Here is a 22752-nt window from a genome sequence, read left to right as displayed (position 1 = left end):
GTATTTCTTTGGGATATAATCCTAATAGCAGCAATGCTGGGTCAAAGGGTATGCACCGTTTGATAACTTTTTTGGGCATAGTTCCAAATTGCTCTCCAGAATGGCTGGATTCTTTCACAACTCCACCAACAATGTATCAGTGTCCCAGTTTTCCCACATCCCCTCCAACATTCATCATTATTTGTTCCTGTCATCTTAGCCAATCTGACAAGTGTGTAGTGGTATCTCAGAGTTGTCTTAATTTGCATTTCTCTGATCAGTAGTGATTTGGAACACTCTTTCATATGAGTGGAAATAGTTTCAATTTCATCATCTGAGAATTTTCTGTTCATATCCCTTGACCATTTATCAATTGGAGAATGGCTTGGTTTCCTATAAATTAGGGTCATTTCTCTATATATTTTGGAAATGAGACCTTTGTCAGAACCTTTCCTTTTAAAAATATTTTCCCAATTTGTTACTTCCCTTCTAATCTTGTTTGCATTAGTATTGTTTGTACAGAAACTTTTTAGTTTGATGTAATCAAAATCTTCTATTTTGTGATCAATAATGATCTCTAATTCTCCTCTGGTCATAAATTCCTTCCTCCTCCACAGGTCTGAGAGGTAGACTATTCTCTGTTCCTCTAATCTATTTATGATCTCATTCTTTATGCCTAAATCATGGACCCATTTTGATCTTATCTTGGTATACGGTGTTAAGTGTGGATCCATATCTAATTTCTGCCATACTAATTTCCAGTTTTCCCAACAGTTTTTTCCGAATAATGAATTTTTGTCCCTAATGTTGGTATCTTTGGGTTTGTCAAAGATTAGATTGCTATAGATGTACCCTTTTTTGTCCTTTGTATCTAATCTGTTCCACTGATCTACCGGTCTATTTCTTAGCCAGTACCAAATGGTTTTTGTGACTGCTGCTATATAATATAGCTTTAGATCAGGTACACTTAGACCACCTTCCTCTGACTTTTTTTTCATTAGTTCCCTTGCAATTCTCGACCTTTTATTCTTCCATCTGAATTTTGTTGTTATTTTTTCTAGGTCATTAAAATAGTTTCTTGGGAGTCTGATTGGTATAGCACTAAATAAATAGATTAGTTTGGGGAGTATTGTCATCTTTATTACATTCGCTCGGCCTATCCAAGAGCACTGAATGTCTTTCCAATTATTTAGATCTGACTTTATTTTTTTGGCAAGTGTTTTGTAATTTTTCTCATATAATTCCTGACTATTTTTTGGTAGATGGAACTAATGAAAAAAAAAGTCAGAGGAAGGTGGTCTAAGTGTACCTGATCTAAAGCTATATTATATAGCAGCAGTCACCAAAACCATTTGGTATTGGCTAAGAAATAGAACGGTAGATCAGTGGAACAGATTAGATACAAAGGACAAAAAGGGTACATCTATAGCAATCTAATCTTTGACAAACCCCAAGATACCAACATTAGGGACAAAAATTCATTATTCGGAAAAAACTGTTGGGAAAACTGGAAATTAGTTTGGCAGAAATTAGATATGGATCCACACTTAACACCATATGCCAAGATAAGATCAAAATGGGTCCATGATTTAGGCATAAAGAATGAGATCATAAATAGATTAGAGGAATAGAGAATAGTCTACCTCTCAGACCTGTGGAGGAGGAAGGAATTTATGACCAGAGGAGAATTAGAGATCATTATTGATCACAAAATAGAAGATTTTGATTACATCAAACTAAAAAGTTTCTGTACAAACAATACTAATGCAAACAAGATTAGAAGGGAAGTAACAAATTGGGAAAATATTTTTAAAAGGAAAGGTTCTGACAAAGGTCTCATTTCCAAAATATATAGAGAAATGACCCTAATTTATAGGAAACCAAACCATTCTCCAATTGATAAATGGTCAAGGGATATGAACAGAAAATTCTCAGATGATGAAATTGAAACTATTTCCACTCATATGAAAGAGTGTTCCAAATCACTACTGATCAGAGAAATGCAAATTAAGACAACTCTGAGATACCACTACACACTTGTCAGATTGGCTAAGATGACAGGAACAAATAATGATGAATGTTGGAGGGGATGTGGGAAAACTGGGACACTGATACATTGTTGGTGGAGTTGTGAAAGAATCCAGCCATTCTGGAGAGCAATTTGGAACTATGCCCAAAAAGTTGTCAAACTGTGCATACCCTTTGACCCAGCATTGCTGTTATTGGGATTATATCCCAAAGAAATACTAAAGAGCGGAAAGGGACCTGTATGTGCCAAAATGTTTGTGGCAGCTCTTTTTGTTGTAGCTAGAAACTGGAAGTTGAATGGATGTCCATCAATTGGAGAATGGTTGGGTAAATTATGGTATATGAAGGTTAGGGAATATTATTGCTCTGTAGGAAATGACCACCAGGAGGAATACAGAGAGGCTTGGAGAGACTTACATGAACTGTTGCTGAGTGAAATGAGCAGAACCAGAAGATCACTATACACTTCAACAACAATACTGTATGAGGATGTATTCTGATGGAAGTGGAAATCTTCAACATAAAGAAGATCCAACTCACTTCCAGTTGATCAATGATGGAAAGAAATAACTATACCCAGAGAAAGAACACTGGGAAGCGAATGTAAATTGTTAGCACTACGTCTATGTACCCAGGTTACTTATACCTTCAGAAACTAATAATTAATGTGCAAATGTATGGGATTACCTGCCATCAGGGGGAGGGAGTGGAGGGAGGGAGGGGATAATTTGGAAAAAAGAATTAAAAAAAATTAAAAAACAAAACAAAACCGTATAACCTTCCACAAAATGATTCCTCTTAGCTAGCATTTATATCGTCCTTGAAGTTTACAAAGCACATTATTCATATTTTATCTTAAGAAGATGCCTGGGAGAATAATGTTATCATCATCTCCATTTAAATTTGAGGATTTCAAAGAATTGCATGTTCAGTGTGAGTCAACACTATTGTATGGACAGCCAGACATAGAATATACACCTAGTCTTCATTGTTGTTGTTCATTTTTGTTCAAATCTGACTCTTTATCATCTTATTTGGAATTTTCTTGGCAAAGATATTATAGAGGTTTTTCATTTCCTTCTCCAGAAAATTTTAAAGATGAGAAAATTGAGGTAAACAAGATTAAATGATTTACCAAAATTCATACAGCTTGTATTTTAAGCTCAGATTTAAATTTAAGAAGATGAGCCTTCATGACTACAAGGCTGACATTCTACCTATTGCTTCACCTAGATACCCTTTAACCTGCATTAGAAGAGGTATGTTGTCTAGGGCTTAGGAAGTTTAATTATGGCAGTATTCTTGCCATGGTCAGATCACATCAGCTGTAGGGAGCTGTCGTCTCCAGAAGCTGCCGGTTCGCTCTCTGGGAAGAGATCTGCTGTGTCTACTAAAATCTCTCAGACAGATTCTTCTTCCTGTAGGGAACCGTTGTCTCCAGGCAGTTGCCGTTAACTCTTGTCCAGAGAAGTGACTTCCCTTCCTGCAGAGAGCCCCATCAAGCCTGATGTAATGCAGAGACTTCTCTCATCTCTGTAGTGGTGTCCTCTTTTATCCTCCCAGAGAATGGGCGTGGGATAATGCAAGGGCTTCTGGGAAGAACCACTTCAACCAATGAGCTTGCTCCTTCTAGGATTCCTAAGGTGTAAACTCCCTTTACTGGTCTGAGCCAGAGAACTGTCAAGTCAACCTGAGTTCTCACCTTGTAATTGTCCAGACAACCTGAGTTCTCACCTAGTAATCCTAACAATCAGCATCATTACATTTGGTTCTAGATGCTTCCATTAAAGAACATTTATTCAGTGGAGAGAATACATAAAAAGTCAATTGCAGTAGTAAATGGTCTAGAATTCACACCCAAAGAAACATTAGAATCTGAAGACAGATGGTTAGCTGGTAGAAGAGGGTGTATTTGAAGTATCTGTTGGAAGAAGGCTGAAACATGTACTATTAAGGCCTAAGGGTGGGGAAGTGAGAGCAATAACTATGGCTTCAAAGGGGATTATCTAAAGCTCCACATAAGAAAAAACATTCTACCAATCTGGGCTAATAAAAATGTATTAGATTTCATGAGGAGATAGTAGGTTCTTCTCACTGAAGTCCATACTACTACACTTAGAAATAGATATAAGCATTGTGGTACCTTGGAGATCATCAAGTCAAATCCCATAATTTTATTTTATTTTCAGTCAATAAATATCTATTAAGTATATACTATATGATAGACACTATGCTAAGTGCTGAAGATATATTAAAAAAAAGGGGCAAAACACATTATCTGTCCTCAATGAGCTCACAATCTAATAATTATTTCATCTTATTTGAAAATCATATTCGAGGGGCAGCTAGGTGGCACAGTGGATAGAGCACCAGCCTTGAATTCAGGAAAACCCGAGTTTAAATCTGATCTCAGACACTTAACACTTTCTAGCTGTGTGACCTGGACAAGTCACTTAACCCCAGCCTCAGGAAAAAAAAAAAAAAGAAAATCATATTCGGAACTAAATTTCCACTATTAGAACTGAATCTTCTATCTTTTGAAATAAAAATATTAATGCAAATTGAGATATTTTTCACTTCTCTGATTTTGGTAGAAAAAAAGTTCAGCAGATATCTGAATAATTAGAGCCCCTATTGTCATTATTTCATACCTCTGTGCTAGTCTTGAGATCTATTTCTTTTTTTTTATATATAGTTTTTTATTTACAAGATATATTATGGGCAATTTTTCAGCTTGACAATTGCAAAACCTTTTATTCCAATTTTTCCCCTCCTTCCCCCTACCGCCTCTCCCAGATGGCATGTTGACCAATACATGATAAATATGTTAAAAGTATAAGTTAAATACTATGTATATATATAAACATATTCGTACAGTTATTTTGCTATACAAAAAGAATAGGACTTTGAAATAGTGTACAATTAACCTGTGAAGGAAATCGAAAATACAGGTGGACAAAAATAGAGAGATTGTGAATTCTATGTAGTGGTTCATAGTCATCTCCCAAAGTTCCTTCTCTAGATGTAGTTGGTTCAATTCATTACTGCTCTATTGGAACTGATTTGGTTCATCTCATTGTTGAAAAGGACCATATCCATCAGAATTGATCATCATATAGTATTGTTGTTGTAGTATATAATGATCTTCTGGTCCTGCTCATTTCACTCAATAAGTTCATGTAAGTCTCTCTAGGCCTCTCTGAAATCATCCTGCTGGTCATTTCTTACAGAACAATAATATTCCATAATATTCATATACTACAATGAATCCAGCCATTCTCCAATTGATGGACATCCACTCTGTTTCCAGTTGCTGGCCACTACAAAGAGGGCTGCCACAAACATTCTTGCACATAAGGTCCCTTTCCCTTCTTTAAAATCTCTTTGGGATATAAGACCAGTAGTAACACTACTGGATCAAAGGGTATGCACAGCTTGGTAACTTTTTGAGCATAGTTCCGAATCACTCTCCAGAATGGCTGAAAGACCCTCATTTTAAATGAGAAGAAAGTGATTCAGAGAGTACTGATTTAGAGGGGAATCCTTGATAATTTCAGAGTGGTCTAGATTTCCCCTGAAGCTTCTTTCAATTCTGAAGTTCTATGATACTGGTAATAATTCCAGATCTTAGTATCTGTATAACTTAAGCCAAATTACTTACTGACTCAGATTAGTTTCTTCAACTTTAAAATAAGTAAGATTGGACTAGAGGTTCTCAAAAATCATTTCCAGTTCTAAATTCCTTTGACCCTATGAACACAGATTTGTTACAACATTACCAAGTTTCTATTCATGTTGTATAGAAGCTAAGTTTCTCTTTATTTCTGATGGTATAGATATATAAGAATTACATTCTTTTTCAAGAAAACAACATGTGCAGGCAAATGGTTAAAGTCTCTACTATGGGGCCAGTTCAATTGTTAAGGATTACTCCTCATTTCTAAAAGCAATTCTTTTTTTCTGGATGAATGAATTTCATGGTGCCTGATTAATGTATGAATTATTAAGTTGTGCAACATTTGCAATTTCCAAGTACTCTGCATTCACTAACCTTAGAAAGGGGACATATGGAAGAAAACTAGAAATTGGGAAACTCATTTCCTTAGCATCATTGGTGACAACATTATTGCTCTGGATGAAAACACTGCAGTTTGCAATATGAACCCAAGCAAAGGCTATTTTGGCAACTACTTTGTAACTTTTCCCTATGATTGCTCTATTCCCTATCAAACACTATTTATTATTTCTAAATAGCTTACCCACTCCTTTTATAGACCAGGGAATTGAGACCTGGAGAGTTCTATTGTTATACATAGAAATTCTTTGAGCACAAAAGCTTCTTGATAAATGTTTGTTAATAGAATGTAAGTTCTTTTATGACAGTGACATTAATATTTTTTTCTTGCAATTCCCATATTTAAAAAGATGTTTGGCACACAGAGGAGTACTTGGATGGACAAGTTAAGAGCAAAAGGGTAGTATCTCTGATCTAGAATACCTTATTTTTGATTTCAGGTTTAATCAGAGGATTTCAATCTAAAAAAATCATCATGTTAGCCATTCATTCCCACATCTAATGGTTTATCCATGGAACAAACACTACATTCCTTAAAGCTCAAATTGAGATAATAGCACAATCAATGACTAGTAGATTTTGAGATAAGCAGCTGGATGCTTTTTATCATGTAGTTTAACTAAATGACTACTCTTAATCCCACAAATTATGATAAAATGGGCCAATTTCCATTCTTTGAAAGATAAAGATTTCAAATAAAATTTTTGCATCAGCCAGTCAATGATATTTAACAATATAAGATTAACAGTAACAATTCTTTATCTCAACTAGTTTTTGTAGTTGTTTATTCTATGTGTATTTTAGATATTATTATTGAAAATTTCTAGAATGAATAAAGAATCCAAATAAAGTCATGGCACAAAACATGCTAAAGATAGAAAATAAGAAATATGTGTAACTTACCACTTCTTCATGGGTTGCATTGTCCACATTAATGCCATTAACCTAGATGGATGACAGATTAGAACACATAAGTATAAAATGAATACATATGAATTAAAATAAAAAATACATGATACAACATTGAAGACTGAATCCAAAACACACTGACCTGTATTACTGCATCTCCTATAAATAACATTCCTGTTTGGTCAGCTGTGGGGTTACAAAAGTGTCAAGTGTTAAGAGAGTTAATTTTTTTTTTTTTAATAACAACAGATTTTCTTAAGGCAATTGTTTAAAATATATTGTTTACATAAGTCAATTAAAATGACTTTTCCTATGAAAATTGCTAATAGTATAACAATTAATAAGTACAGCTAAATAGATTGCTACCAATTTTAAGGAAATTAAAAATTACTTTCCAGGCACAGACAACTTATTTAATATAGAATGCAAATGTCACTTCTTACTAATAAAGGATTTAATCCAATTATGTGGAGATTCTGATTCACATTTTTCACTCAGCTGTCACAAAGAGAAATTGTAGAAGCTATTAACTTTTTTTTTTTTTTCCTTTTCTTCCCTGAACAAATGCATAGAGATTGCTTTAATTAAAGGGCCATACCTGGAATGTTTTTTTGTTTGTTTGTTTGTTTGTTTTTGTTTTTGTTTTTGTTTTAATTACATGTGAATTTATTCTAGTTTGCATTGTTTCCACTTAACTTTTCCCTCCTTACAGATGAAAATCTTTGCATACATTAAGGTAGAAGTCCTTAACCCTGAAATTCATTTTTGTTTTGTTTTGTTTTGTTTTTAATATTTTGATAACCAAGTGGGAAACTGGCCTTTGTTTTTCCTTTTCATTGATTGCTTTTGACTAACACTTTTCATTAAAATTAAAAAAAAAAAAAAATAGAAGATAGTTTTAATGGGGGTTGAGGTCCCTTTAAGATTCCTTTTTGATTTCCAACCCCTCCCCCCATAGTTGAAGAAGCTAGGATCTTTTGATTCACAAAAAAGCACCCTTTTTGAATTCCAATGATATCCTGGCTTTCCCATCCCCCACTATCCACTCAGGTTTCCCCAACCCCCACAAAGAGCTTCTTCCTTATCTAAGGATCCATTGAATTCTATTCAAAATCTAACCCTGACTGAAGCTCAGGCTGGAGGCCAGCCTGGAACTTCACCCATGGGCCCCTTCGGATTGTCCAAAGCCCCCCTCTTATAAAAAGAGCCAGATTGGAGTCCACTCTTTGTAGAGGTCCCAAACCTGGCATCCTTACACTGGTCATGTCAAGGATTTCTGCCCACTGGAGCCACCCTCGCTCTTGTGTTTTCCTACCTTTTAATCTTTACAAGGACTCTGTGCCATCACTAGGCTATCCTTTTGCCGACCAAAAGGGGTTCCCCCTTTCCTAACTCTCATCAGTTTTATTGTATATATCACATTATAAAGATGTTAAAATCATTTTTGTCTATAATTATTTTGTCAAGATATTTGGTTATACATGCATTACAACAAAAACATGTTTAATTACTCCATAATTTCAATTATCTTCTTTATAGAATTCTCACTCATATTCAAATAGTATCTTAAGAGTAAAATCACTTTAAAATATTTTGAATCTAAATTATAACTTTTTTAAAATGCTAAGCATTTGTTAAGATGTAAATGCCTCAGAAATGAATACAACTAAAAATGGCCTAATTTCCATGTTCTAATCAATAGATTTGAATACCATCTTTTAAAAAAGAGAAATACCATTTGGAAAATACATTTTGACTTACTATTTTTTTCTGCCAAATTTTAAAAAGCTGTGCTTCAATTTTTGTTGTCATTTTACATTTTTCATGAAACTATGTCTATTTTGCATTTATAATTTCCACAAGAAAGCATTATAAATTTAAATTGAAATGATCTCTAAGGGTAGCAAAAATCTATAAGCATATTGTAGTATAATGATAAAACTAAAAATCGATAAAGATTGATCTTTAAAAACATACTGATTTGAACAGAGACTCATTTCTGAATGCCAGCTCTGCCACAATCTAGCCATGTAAAATTAGGCAACTTTTCTCAGTCTCAGTTTTCTCCTCTACAACTTGGAAATAAAATAACTCCTCACAGATCAAGTAAGATAATATATGTAATATATGTAAATCTCTTTAAATCACGTATCTCCTTGGGGTCCTATGATTACATCATCTATATACAGCTTGAAACAAGGTGCTCTGCCAAGTGATTTTATTGCTCTTCAGTCAAACCCTCCACAATAATCTCCACTAAGATATTTAAGCCTCCTCTCTGAGCAAGATAAATCTTTAATGATGAAATTCTCTTACTGATCCGAGAGTCTCACACCTAGCCTGATGCTTAGTGATGAATTTGCAGCATAGGATTTGATTTCTGTATGAGGGAAACCAAAGAATGCATTGATTTCAGACTGTAACCTCTGGTCACAAACTATCCTTCTCCACTACAAAGTCAAGGATAGATATTACTAATATCCTAGTTAAGAAAATGAGGTCATTTATACTTCAGAGCTAATCCTTGGAGTGCACAGCTTTCTAAGACTGAAAGTTACAGAGAAGTTATTGAGTTGAATAGGAAGAGGGAGTTTCTTTATTAGAGTGCTCTCTAAACAAGCAAAATCAAAAAGTCCCAGATCCAATTCCAATCAGGGAGACTACCCAAGGAGAAGGAGAAACTGAATCTTCTCATTTTAAAATTGCTGCTTCACTGAGATCCTTCATTCTACTTGCTATAGCAAGTGACCTTCCAGAAAGAGAAGGTATTCTGATAAATACTTAACAACCAGTTTTTATTTTCAGAAAAAAATCATATATATGTGTATATATACATAAAACATTATATATTAATATATTACATATACATTATAAGTAAAACAGAAACAGATTAAAAGTGTCATATAGGTGGATATCTATCTGCATTGTATAACAGCTTTCTCCTCTATCTATCAATATAAAGCAAGTTAAGCAGGTCCTGATTTGTAGCAATTATCAATTTTTGAGGTAAATGCTTGCTCTGAAAATTTAACAGTCAGATACACCAATGACTCCTTTATTTTTCTTAAAAATCACTAAAGAGATGATAACAGAACCACTATTTATCATAGTTCTCTTCTCCCCCATATCACTGAAACATGAGTTAGGCTATTTTTTCTCTAAATATTGACAAAAGTATCTCCAGGACTTAATGAGGTCAGTGTGTAAGCTCCATCTTCCTAAATGAAGCATCCTAGAAGCTGGTGGTCTCATTGATTGGATTTCTTGGTAATTTCAGTGGCTCACCCATGTAGATCTAAAGCCCTTCATACTTGGAAAGTTTCTAATATCACATGTGTCACTATTCTTTGCCTTGCAGATCTGTCCTAAAATCCTTTTAACCATTTAACAACCTATGATTTTCTTATTTTATTAGGAAAGTACCAATCTAACTTAGGCTGATCTTTGCCAGAAATAATTACTAGTTTCTGCATAATAGTCAGCATGGAAGGATAAGTCAGTATTCATTGAATTTATCTATTTACTTCATCAAGTATTTAGATATAGGTACTATAAATCCTGAAAGTTATTGTCCTAAGCTCTGCAACATTCTAGTTAATACATCTTCTAGGGAATTCTAACATCATTTGGAAAAAAATAACTGCCTTATAGTAGTACTGCTATAACTGCCATGATGATTGGTGCTATAGACTATCCCATGACCCTCAAGATGAAGCCAAGAGATCAGAAACCTGTATTTAACCTTTTATTGTTGAATTTTTTCAATTCTGTTTGGCTCTTCATGACCCATTTGGGGTTCTCTTGGCAAAGACACTGGAGTGCCATTTCCTTCTCCATTTCATTTTGCACATGAGGAAATTGAGGCAAATAGGGATAAGTGATTCATCCAAGTCACATAATAAGTGTCTGAGACCAGACCAGAACTCAAGAAGATAAGTCTTTCTGTCCCCAAGCTCAGCACTCTATCCATTGTGCCATGTAGCTGTCTCCTATTTAAATTATTGTTCTGGGAGAAAAAAAATGGGCATTTCAATCTTTCAGAACAACTTTTATACCATAGGGTTATAAACTACTTAGAAGTATACTATTGTGCTCATTAAAGTATGATTATTGGATTCACTTCATAATATCTGGTATATAATACATGTACTTTTATTATGATATATGGATATGTTTGATTCTTAAAATTTTATAACTGAAAGTATTGTAATATGTATATATACACATACATCTATATATATATATATGCATATCTAAATAGTCCATATATATGTATGTGTATGTCTAAATGTCCATAGGCATATACACATATATTAATAATTAAATCCTTTATCTCTTGTTTAGAGTCTTTATGTAGTAAAATTTTATTCCTCTTCCCCTATATAAACTTTATGAATATTAAAAATCCTTTTTGAGTTCTTCCAAGAAGCCTTCCAAGAAGGCTTGAAATCAATTCATATTCCCTTAAGGGTTGTTAGGATTTTGAGTTTGTTCTCTCATTTGAGTTTGTGTTTGGGTCTTTTCTGTTACTATAGTAGCTTTCTATGGTCAAGGCACTTTTCTGTTTCTTACTCATTTTTAGTCTATTTTGTGGCTTTTAAAGTTCAACTCTGTTCTGGAGAATAGGGGACACTGCCCTAAGTTTCTTGTGCTGAAGGCCAGGAGTCTAGCCACAGGCTTTACGTGCTGAGGCCTCAGTACTGGTGGCTTACTCGTTGTGCTAGTGTGGGCTAGGGTAGTTTTGCCTGCTGTTGCCTAATTTCCGGGCTGGCAATATGCCTTGTGAGCTGGGGATAAAAACCTCACAGCTCACCTGCTGTACCATTGGCCTGTTAAGTCAGGACTGAGGTGCCTCAATAGCTGATTTGTGCCTCCTGCTGTTTGCCCAGACACTGCTGCACTGGGCTCTGCTCCCCTTTTATCTAAGAGAGACAGACTTTTCATGAAGTCCTTCTAAGTTATCTGAAGCTGGAAAATTGTTTTACTCCATCATTTTATAGTTTCTTTGCCCCAGAATTCATTCTCAGGCTTATTAAGCATCGTTTCCAAAGAAAACTGGGGAGAATTCAGACATCTTGGATTTTCTCTGCCATCTTGGCCCTATATGTGCCATGTATTCAAGAAAAGAATAATGGCAGTGGATAGAAAGCTGTCCTTACTGCCTTACACAAGTCTGACCACTGATCCATACTGGATGAATGTGTGAGCTGGGCAATTTACAGAATTTCGCAATGTTCTAGGCAACCCTTTAAAACTGCAAGTTATAGAGAAGGTACAGACCTGCTTTGGAAGAGGAATACCTTTACCTGGGTAATCACAATACAAAAGAAGTAAGAAGCCTAGTCTCTATCCTAGAAACTATTTATATGAAGGAGTAAGAATAACTATCTCCTCATTTAAAGTAATTTAGATTCACTAGGATTCCTCAGCTTATTTTATGCCACAAATAACTCTAAAGTGGGAATGAAATAAGGAACTAGTAGCAATATCAGAAAATTTGTATAATCTCTACTTTCGCTTTATTTGATCTCCAGAACAGGGACAGGTTCACAATGTGGAGCCTACAAATTGAAAATCTAAATTTACATTTATTTATATCTATATTTATACCCACATTTATATCATCTATATCTATGTTTCTATTTATAGAATCTATTTGTCATGTCTGTCTCTTTATGTGTATAATTTTATTTAATAAAATGTATTTCCTTTGTAATGTTATCTTTTATTTTTTTTCAAAACATTATATTGAAAGTGAGTCAACAGATTGGCAAAAGGGTCTATCAATATCACACACACACACACTAAGAGTTCCTGCTCCCACAATGATGCTGCAGCTACACTGATTTTTTTCCTAGTCTCCAATATGTTACTATGGCCCCTAAGCTTCCCAGTTATATTACTACATGCTGAATCTCTCACTCTTGCCCATACAAATGGAAAACAACTTTCACTGTGAATACCTCTCTTATTCACACCTCTAGTGCAATGAGAACATGTAAATATAAAGCACAGCACTCATACCATAATATCTGATGTTGCTTTCATATTCCCAGTTCCCCATACTAATTTCAAGTCTAAGTCACCTGTACTATCAACTGACATAAATTAGTCCTGAGACTTTTCTTGAAATTGCTATCAGAGTAGACAGAGCACCTAAATACTGCTCACATCCTTATCTTAATGGAAATCATTGCATGGCTCTTTAGCTTCCTCCATCTAAGGAAAAATGAAGAGCAAATCTTTTTAATAATGACATATATGACACATCTATAACCTTATTTTCTGCTCTACCCTAAACTGTCCTGAATTACTAAAACAAAACAGTTCACATATATAAACTATTAATATTAATAAAAGTTTTAATGTGGTATAACTTTGGTAAAGTAGACTCTAAGGTCCTAGAGGCTAAACAATTAAAAATTCATTTTAAAGAATCACTTTATAAAATAAGTCCTAGATAAATTGCTATAACAATTTTTAATTGTTTGAGTTTTCTCAAAAACTAAAATGAACATTGGTTTGTCACACTGCTTAGTTTGGTATCATTCTGTCATTTTAAAAATGTCTTTACAATACAGATAATAAATATACTCTTAAATAAAAGATTAAACATGTTTAAAATGCCTAAAATTAAAGGTAAAATAGGAAGGAACACTGAGATTAAACTACTCATTTAATTGGAAAACAAGAACTACATTCAAAATTGATGTTACATGAAACAAATACTTATTTGTATTATATCTTATTTCTTCTGTCCAGTTCAATTCTGGTGTGTGCTATTGTTATTATTTATTATATTATATCCTCTTACATTAATGCCTCAATATATTATATCATGCTATACTACACTCTATAATATTTTATACTATACTATATTAAGTTTTATTGCACTAATTGATATAATATATGTATGAGCTATATGAATTCTTCCAGTTCACAGAGTTAAGCTTAATAGATTGAAAATCAAAATTTACCATATGGACAATGGAAGACAGCTTTATCTTTATTTCTGAGTTCAGTCATTATTCATTATCTGTATATGATGAGAGGAATTTTCTAGGAAACTAAATCTTTCCCCTCTAAGCAGGATTTCTTCTATTATTCTGATATTTTTGGCAGGTCTTTTTTTTTTTTTTTAACTGGTACATGATCACTTTCATTTATACCAAATCTCTCTTAATTGCATGTTAGTTTGTTGTATACGTTTAGAAATTTAAGTGATATGAAAAAAAAATCAATGCAGATAGAATATAGGAAATTGTCAAACGGGGAAAAATTATACCAAATATCATGGCTAAACATCTGAAATCCAAGCTGTAAACAAGGAAGTAATACAGATATTTAAAACCAAAAATGTTTTATCATTAGATAAATGATCATAGTATAAAAACAATTTGCCAAAGTATTGTCACATACCAATGACAATGTGAAAATTTGTGCCAAATCATTTATACTGCCATAAATTAAAATTAAAATTAACTCAAGTTTCACCTCACATCATGCAAGTTGGCATATATGAACAAAACATAATAATAATAATAATAATAATTATAACACAATTTTTGTAGGAACTTCAGGAAACCAAGTCCTATTGGTGAAGTTATGAATGGTCTGGCTCTATTGGATAACAATTTGGTTAAGGCAAGAAAATTAAACTACTCACATTCTCTAATTTAGTATTCCTAATACACGGCAGAAACCAAAAGGTGGTCAGAAAGTAAAAAGATGATAAAATGGACAGAGTGCTGGACCTGGAGTCAGGAAAACTCCTCCTAAATTCAAATCTGGCCTTTAACAATAGCTATACAGCTCAGGCAAGTCACATAATCCTACTTATCTCAGTTTACTTGTCTATAAAATGAACTGGAGAAAGAAATGACAAACCGCTCCAATATCTTTATCAATCTGGTGAAGCTTATGGACTCACTTTCAATATAATGTTTTGACATAAAATAGAAGAGATGATTACAAAGGAAATACATTTTGTTAAATAAAATTATCCACATAAAGAGACAGACATGACAGATATATAGATATATGATATACATAGAAACATAGATATAGATGATGTAAATATGGGTATAAATATAGATATAAATAAATATGAATTTAGATTTTCACTTTGTGGGCTCCACATTATGAATTTGTCTCTGTTTTAGAGACCAAGTAAAGTGAGAGTAGAAATTCTACAAATATTTATATCGTTAACATAGTACTGAGTATATTAATCTTGTATCCACTAAAAGTGAATGACTGGCTAGAAATATGGTGTTGAATAATGAGTTTCCTTTCTTGCATATAGCTTATGATAATAAGGTATTCTATACATAGAATACATTTGTCTAAAGTTTTTTTTTTATTTCATTACAAAATTTTAAGTTGAAAAGGGACAAGGACAGTAAAAATCTGCTAACAGAATTAATAAAACAGATATGAAAGAGAGAAGTAGGTATGAAATAGAGAATAACAAATGAATAAGAAAATGTTTTAAAGCACCTTTCTTATAGTCAGACACAATATTAGACACTGATGATAACAATTCAAAATGGTATATTTATAATGCATATATTCTGCTTTAAAATTTTATTTCTTTTGAATTGCCTTTTTTTTTTTTTTTAGGAAATTGAGATTAACTGACTTGCTCAGGGTCACATAGCTAATAAGTATTAAGTGGCTCAAGCCAAATTTGAACTCAGGTCTTCCTGAGTCCAGGTCTAGTGCTCTATCCACTGTCAAACCTAGCTGTCTCATGCTTAAAGATTTTAAAAGCATTTAACAACATTTATCTGTTACTCACAATAACTCTGGGAAGTAGATACTATTTTTATTCTTATTTTATAGATGAGAAAGCTGAAGTTAAGGGGAGCAAGTAACTTACCTAACATTTGTGAGTTAGATGGAATTTGAACTCAGTTTTACAGTGGCCAGGAATAAGAAAACTTTAGGAGTGCTCCTCAAACCATACTTGGAGTATTTTTTTGATTCGGTTCACTAGATTTTAAGAAGAATATTGAGTAGATAGAGATTATATTATTTGAATTTTACCTTTCACCAATTCTGTGATATAGATGCTATTATTGCTCCCATTTTAGAGTTGAAGAAACTTAAGTCTGGGAGAGGTTTTGTGAATTATACAATATAATACTGCTAAATAATATATCAAAAAATTGGATTATTCCTTTTTTCCATAATCTAGGAAAATACTTTTTCAGATTTGGAAGTATGTATCACAAACTTTTAACAAGAAATATACAACCTAAGTAAGGAGACCATTTAATTTGTTTAATCAATGTAATTCCAAGAATGTTGAAAGAATTTAAAGATTATGAATATACAATAATCACAATGATATTTGGAAAATCTTGGTGAAGAGAGAGACATACCACCAGAATATATAATTGTTGTCCCATTTGATAAAAGAAGAGGGAGGTGAAGTTTTTAAAGTAAAGGAGAAATTAACACTACTTCCTAGGAAAAGAAAATTGGTAGAGATGCGATTATGAGCATTTGGGAGAAAAAAAAAGCTGGGATCACTACATACCAGCAGAGTTTCATGAGCAGCAATGACAATAATTCATATCAGGGATAGGCACTAGGCTGGTCATTTCATTTCTCAGATGAGGAAACTCCTCCTACAAATACAAGCCAGAATTTCTCTGTAACTTAGTGTCTTAGATCAAAGGCTCTTAACCTTTTTGTGGTTTATAGACTCCTTTGTTAATCCATCATCTTAACTTGAATCATTATATTTTTGCTATTTGTAAACAAACTCATATTTATTTTCTAATTCTTGCACTTTCCTTTAGTGAAAGTATTTATTTTATATGATTTATTCTTTGACTCACCAATTATTTGGAATTAAGTTATTTAGTTGCTGTTTTACTTTTTAAAAAAAAGTTCTAAATTGATTACAAATTTTATTATGTTATGATAATTAAAGGATGTGCTAGTTCAGAGGCAACATCTTAGAAATATGGTCATCCTATTTTCCATTCAGCAATTATCAACTATCTATTATATCTAACTTTTCTAAAATTCTAGTCAGGTTCTTATTACTTTTGCTTATCTGTTTAATTTTTCTCAGTCTGAAACATGCATATTCAAGTGTCAAACTATTATAATTCTTTTTTTTTTCCCCTGAGGCTGGGGTTAAGTGACTTGCCCAGGGTCACACAGGTAGGAAGTGTTAAGTGTCTGAGATCAGATTTGAACTCAGGTCTTCCTGAATTCAGGGCTGGTGCCCTATCCATTGCACCACCTAGCTGTCCCTTAGTGTCAAACTATTATAATTCTTTTGCTTCTTTCTCATTGTAAGTTTGTTGATTTTTATTACTTTCCATATTTAGATTTTATGTCATTCTGTACATACTAGTTTTGATATTATTCCATCATCTTTAGTAACTTAAAGCTTGATGGAGTTCCCATTTTTATCCTCTTTAATCAAATATATTTTTATTGTTTTCATATCTGAGATCATTATTTTATCATTTGTTCTTTTGAGTTTGACTAAAATATAATAAATTATGCTACTGTCTATCATCTTAATTTGAATCATATTTTTTATTTGTAAACAATTTACCAATGGAATCTGTTACCTAATCTATTGTGTCATCTTTAATTTGAAAGATAAGTAAAAATTGCTCACATTCAAAGTTATGATTATTTATAGTGTATTTCCCTCTAAAGGTCCCCTAATAATATTTTCTCTCTTTGATCTAACACCCCCTTACAAAGAAAAAAAATTGCAAAAGAGAATGAATATGTGGTAAACCATGGTAAAATATAAATGATTTGATCTTTTTCTACTTCACCATCACCTCCTTTTGATTTTACCTAACTCTATAATTTCTTCTTGTGTTTTCTTTCATCCCTTTTAATCTCTCTTCACTAACCCAGCATCAAAATTTTGTTTATCTAAGTGGGTTGATTCTCTTCATCATGCTACTATTTCTCTTAAATTCTCTGTCTTCTCTCCTTGTTTATGTCTATTCTCCACTGTTTAATATATTTCTACATAAATCTTCTACAACTTATATTTTTTTCTTGTGTACCCAAAAACTAAGTTCCATATCCTTATTACTTTCTTCTTTAGCTCATTATACCATCATCCCTCTATTTTTGTTCTTTTCTCAAGACAATGGAAACAAAAGAATGTAATCTTAGGGTCTAGTGTTTCTCTAATTTAAAACATACGATGAACTTTGAAGACACTTTAATTCTAAAAGGACCTTTATACTCTCTAAAATTTGGAGAGTATATTGCCCCTTCCAATTGTTCCATTGTCTTTCTCTTATTAGAATTTTTTTTTATTTGTTTGCATTTCAAAATTTTTATTCAGTGCAGGCCTCTTTCCTTAGGAAAATTTGGAAGGTTTTTTTTTATCATATTAATTTTTTTCCCTCTGTGTAATTACTTTGAGCATGGAAGGGCATCATATGATTGGTTGCAATCCTTTATCTTTTGCCATTTAAAATGTAGCAATTATTAGAGTTTCTTTCCTGTAGGTTAGTTATGGTCTTGTGGGATCTTGATTGACATTCCCTTGATATTTTATGTCTTCCTTTTTGTTTACTGCAATTTCTTTTCCCTTTGACTCAAAGATCTTTATTTTGGCCATGGCATTTCTAAGAATTTTCATTATCAGGTTTCTTTTAGATAATTACTAGTATATTCTTTCTATTATGTTTTAAACTTTACTCTCTGTTTATAATAGATCTGGTCAACTTTCATATGGTTCCCTAAAATACTATATGCATGACATTTTTATTGAAGTTCTCAGGCAATCAAATAACCCATAAATAATCTCTCTTGGACATGTTGTTTGCTTCTAATATAGCAGATGCCTTAAATTTGCTTATTGCCTCCAATATTGCTATTTTATTCTAACATTTTTTTTTGTTTCCTAGATTCCTGAGTTTGTTCCATTCTAATTTTCAGTCTTTGCTAGATGAATAAGGATATCTACCTTATAATCCTAAGTATATACTTTCACTATTTTATTCATAGCTCTTATTATATTTCTAACTCTACTTTCATTTAGTTCAAGCACTCAGCCTTCATGGTCAAACTTTTTTTGCCATTTCTTTTTACTTATGCTTATTGTGGAGTTATTTTCTTCTTCTTGGATTACAACTGTAGCAGCATTGTCAGTCTCTTCTTCAGTCAGTTAATATCTCTAACCTCAGTTTCTGATTTTGCACTTTGTTCCATTTCTAATCCCTACTCAAGCCTGTTTGATTATCACTGTTTTTAGGCTCCTGTTACTGGTTTCTACCTCCTCAACTGTGCTTGAATTCAATAGGTTGGCAGGTCTCTGGCATACTCCTAAATCAATTATCCAGTGTAAGAGAATTATGTACTTATTCCATCTCTACCATGATCCTTGGGTATTTTATTCAGAGAGTGCTAGTTCACAGCCCCAAGTCCATTTAGAATTTTGGAGGTTTTCAATACAGAAAGCTTTCCCTGTCAGAGCACTACAGGTTTCTCCATTCTTAGAAATAGAGAACTATAATCTTCAGCACCCTGAAAAGCAACAACTGCAATTTAGTAATTCAGTAAAATGAAAGTATAAGTTTTGGCCCTTTTCTTGTTCTTAGTCCTAGTTTGTAATTCCATATTTCTATTATGCAATGTGGATCTTTCATTTTGGCTTTCCTTTATCTCCCTGTTCTAAGGGGTTAAAGTATCCATCACTCTTGTTAAAGAGCAAGACATTTGACTGTTTTAAAGTGTTTTTCTATTTTGATTTTCAAATTCCATCAAGGTATCAGAATGATAACTTTTCTTTGTTATGGAAAGTGTGTTAAGGGATGTTTAAGTTGCAAATCAAAATTCTATACTCCCACTTCTCATACTCAAACTGTACATGAAACGATTAATAGTTATATCTTTATAAAACTTCTGCTTTGAGTACTCTTAAATCAACCTAAGCAGATAGAGATCTTTCACATCTTTTAAAACCACCAGGGGAGAATGATTCTGGTTAATTTAATCTTCATTCTTAGTTTCAATAATCAATTATCATATAGACCTGGTTAGTTGTATTTCATTCTAAATTCAAAATATTCTTCCTTTTTATGCAAAGAAAGAAAATGTGAAATAATAGACATAACTATTAAGTTCAATAACAGAGGAACATGATTTGTGTTGCAGGGAAAAAATCCATTGAGTTGAAAAATGTAACACCAAATGGGACAAAGATATGAAATATCTAAAGTTCAAGGAAATATGAAGATGAATGGAATCACCCATTCTTTTATGCTAAAAGTATTACTGGGACTGTTCCTGATCTGTAAATAGTATGTAAAGAAAGAAAAGAGAAGAATAAGAACAAAAAATGTAAAACAGTGATAATGAACAAGGAGAAAATGTTAAATTGTAGCTCATGCCTTAACTCCATCCAAAGAAATCATAAAAGATAATAGTTCTAGTATTAATATTAGGTGGAGGGTGCTGAAACAATAACAGTGACTTCTAGCAGAAGTATGGGACAATAGGAGTCATTTTTCCTTTCTCTTAATTATTAAAGTTTTTTTTCAAAACATACATAGATAATTTTCAACATTCACTTTTACAAAACCTTGTGTTCCAACTTTTTCCCTCCCTTCCCTCTACCCCTTCCCCTAGATGCAAAGTAATCCAATATATGTTAAACATGTGCAATTCTTCTATACATATTTCCACAGTTATGCTACACAAGAAAAAAATCAGATCAAAAAGGAGAAAGAAAACAAAACACAAGAAAACAACAACACACCCAAGATAATGATAATGATGAGACATCATATCAAAATCTTTCGGATGCAGCTAAAGCAGTAATAAGGGGAAATTTTATATCTTTAGAGGCTTATTTGAAGAAAATTGAGAAAGAGAAGATTAACGAATTGGGCTTACAACTTAAAAGGCTAGAAAAAGACCAAATTATAAACCCCCAACCAAAAATTAAACTCGAAATACAAAAATTAAAAGGAGAAATCAATAAAATTGAAAGTAAAAAAACTATTGAATTAATAAATAAAACCAAGAGTTGGTTTTATGAAAAAGCCAATAAAATAGATAAACCTTTGGTAAATTTGATCAAAAAAAAGAAAGAGGAAAATCAAATTGATAGTCTTACAAATGAAAAGGGGGATCTTTCCACCAATGAAGAGGAAATTAGAGAAATAATAAGGAGTTACTTTGCCCAACTTTATGCCAATAAATTTGATAACTTAAGTGAAATGGATGACTTTCTCCAAAAATATAGGCTCCCTAGATTAACAGAGGAGGAGATAAATTGCTTAAATAGTCCCATTTCAGAAAAAGAAATAGAACAAGCTATTAATCAACTCCCCAGGAAAAAATCCCCAGGGCCAGATGGATTCACATGTGAATTCTACCAAACATTTAAAGAACAATTAGCCCCAATGTTATATAAATTATTTGAAAAAATAGGGGATGAAGGAGTCCTACCAAACTCCGTTTATGACACAGACATGGTACTGATACCTAAACCTGGTAGATCGAAAACTGAGAAAGAAAATTATAGACCAATCTCCTTAATGAATATTGATGCTAAAATCTTAAATAAGATATTAGCAAAAAGACTTCAGAAAATCATCTCCAAGATAATACACTATGATCAAGTAGGATTTATTCCAGGAATGCAGGGCTGGTTTAATATTAGGAAAACTATTAATATAATTGACCATATTAATAATCAAATTAATAAGAACCATATGATCATCTCAATAGATGCAGAAAAAGCATTTGACAAAATCCAACATCCATTCCTACTAAAAACTCTTGAGAGTATAGGAATAAATGGATTATTCCTAGAATAATCAGGAGTATATATTTAAGACCGTCAGTAAGCATAATATGCAATAGAAATAAACTGCAACCTTTCCCAGTAAGATCAGGAGTGAAACAAGGTTGCCCACTATCACCATTACTATTCAATATAGTACTAGAAACGCTAGCCTCGGCAATAAGAGCCGAGAAAGAGATTCAAGGAATTAGAGTAGGAAATGAGGAAATTAAACTATCACTTTTTGCAGATGACATGATGGTATACTTAGAGAACCCCAAAGACTCTGCTAAAAAGCTACTAGAAATAATTCAAAATTTCAGCAAAGTGGCAGGATACAAAATAAATCCACATAAATCCTCGGCATTTTTATATATCACTAACAAAATGCAACAGCAAGAGATACAAAGAGAAATTCCATTCCAAACAAATGTTGATAGTATAAAATATTTGGGAATCCATCTACCAAAGAAAAGTCAGGAATTATATGAGAAAAATTACAAAACACTTGCCACAAAAATAAAATCAGATTTAAATAATTGGAAAGACATTCAGTGCTCTTGGATAGGCCGAGCGAATATAATAAAGATGACAATACTCCCCAAACTAATCTATTTATTTAGTGCTATACCAATCAGACTCCCAAGAAACTATTTTAATGACCTAGAAAAAATAACAACAAAATTCATATGGAAGAATAAAAGGTCAAGAATTGCAAGGGAACTAATGAAAAAAAACTCAGAGGAAGGTGGTCTAAGTGTACCTGATCTAAAGCTATATTATATAGCAGCAGTCACCAAAACCATTTGGTATTGGCTAAGAAATAGACCGGTAGATCAGTGGAACAGATTAGATACAAAGGACAAAAAAGGGTACATCTATAGCAATCTAATCTTTGACAAACCCAAAGATTCCAACATTAGGGATAAAAATTCATTATTCGGAAAAAACTGTTGGGAAAACTGGA

The 22752-nt window shown here is 32.7% G+C and overlaps 1 protein-coding gene across 2 annotated transcripts in view; it reads right to left on the bottom strand.

The window, feature by feature from the left end:
* Positions 1-22752, bottom strand: part of SNTG2 (syntrophin gamma 2) — a 671931-nt gene that overhangs the window by 357921 nt on the left and 291258 nt on the right. For both annotated transcript variants that reach the window (XM_074288004.1, XM_074288005.1), the window contains 2 exons: positions 7134-7177; positions 6986-7027 (listed from right to left, as the gene is read on the bottom strand). In XM_074288004.1, coding sequence (XP_074144105.1) covers positions 6986-7027; positions 7134-7177 — 86 coding nt within the window. The remainder of the gene's footprint in view (positions 1-6985; positions 7028-7133; positions 7178-22752) is intronic.

Source organism: Sminthopsis crassicaudata, chromosome 2 (assembly GCF_048593235.1).
Source record: "Sminthopsis crassicaudata isolate SCR6 chromosome 2, ASM4859323v1, whole genome shotgun sequence".
Taxonomy (NCBI): Eukaryota; Metazoa; Chordata; class Mammalia; order Dasyuromorphia; family Dasyuridae; genus Sminthopsis; species Sminthopsis crassicaudata.
Note: the sequence above shows the minus strand (reverse complement) of the source record. Positions and strands in the feature narration are given on the sequence as shown.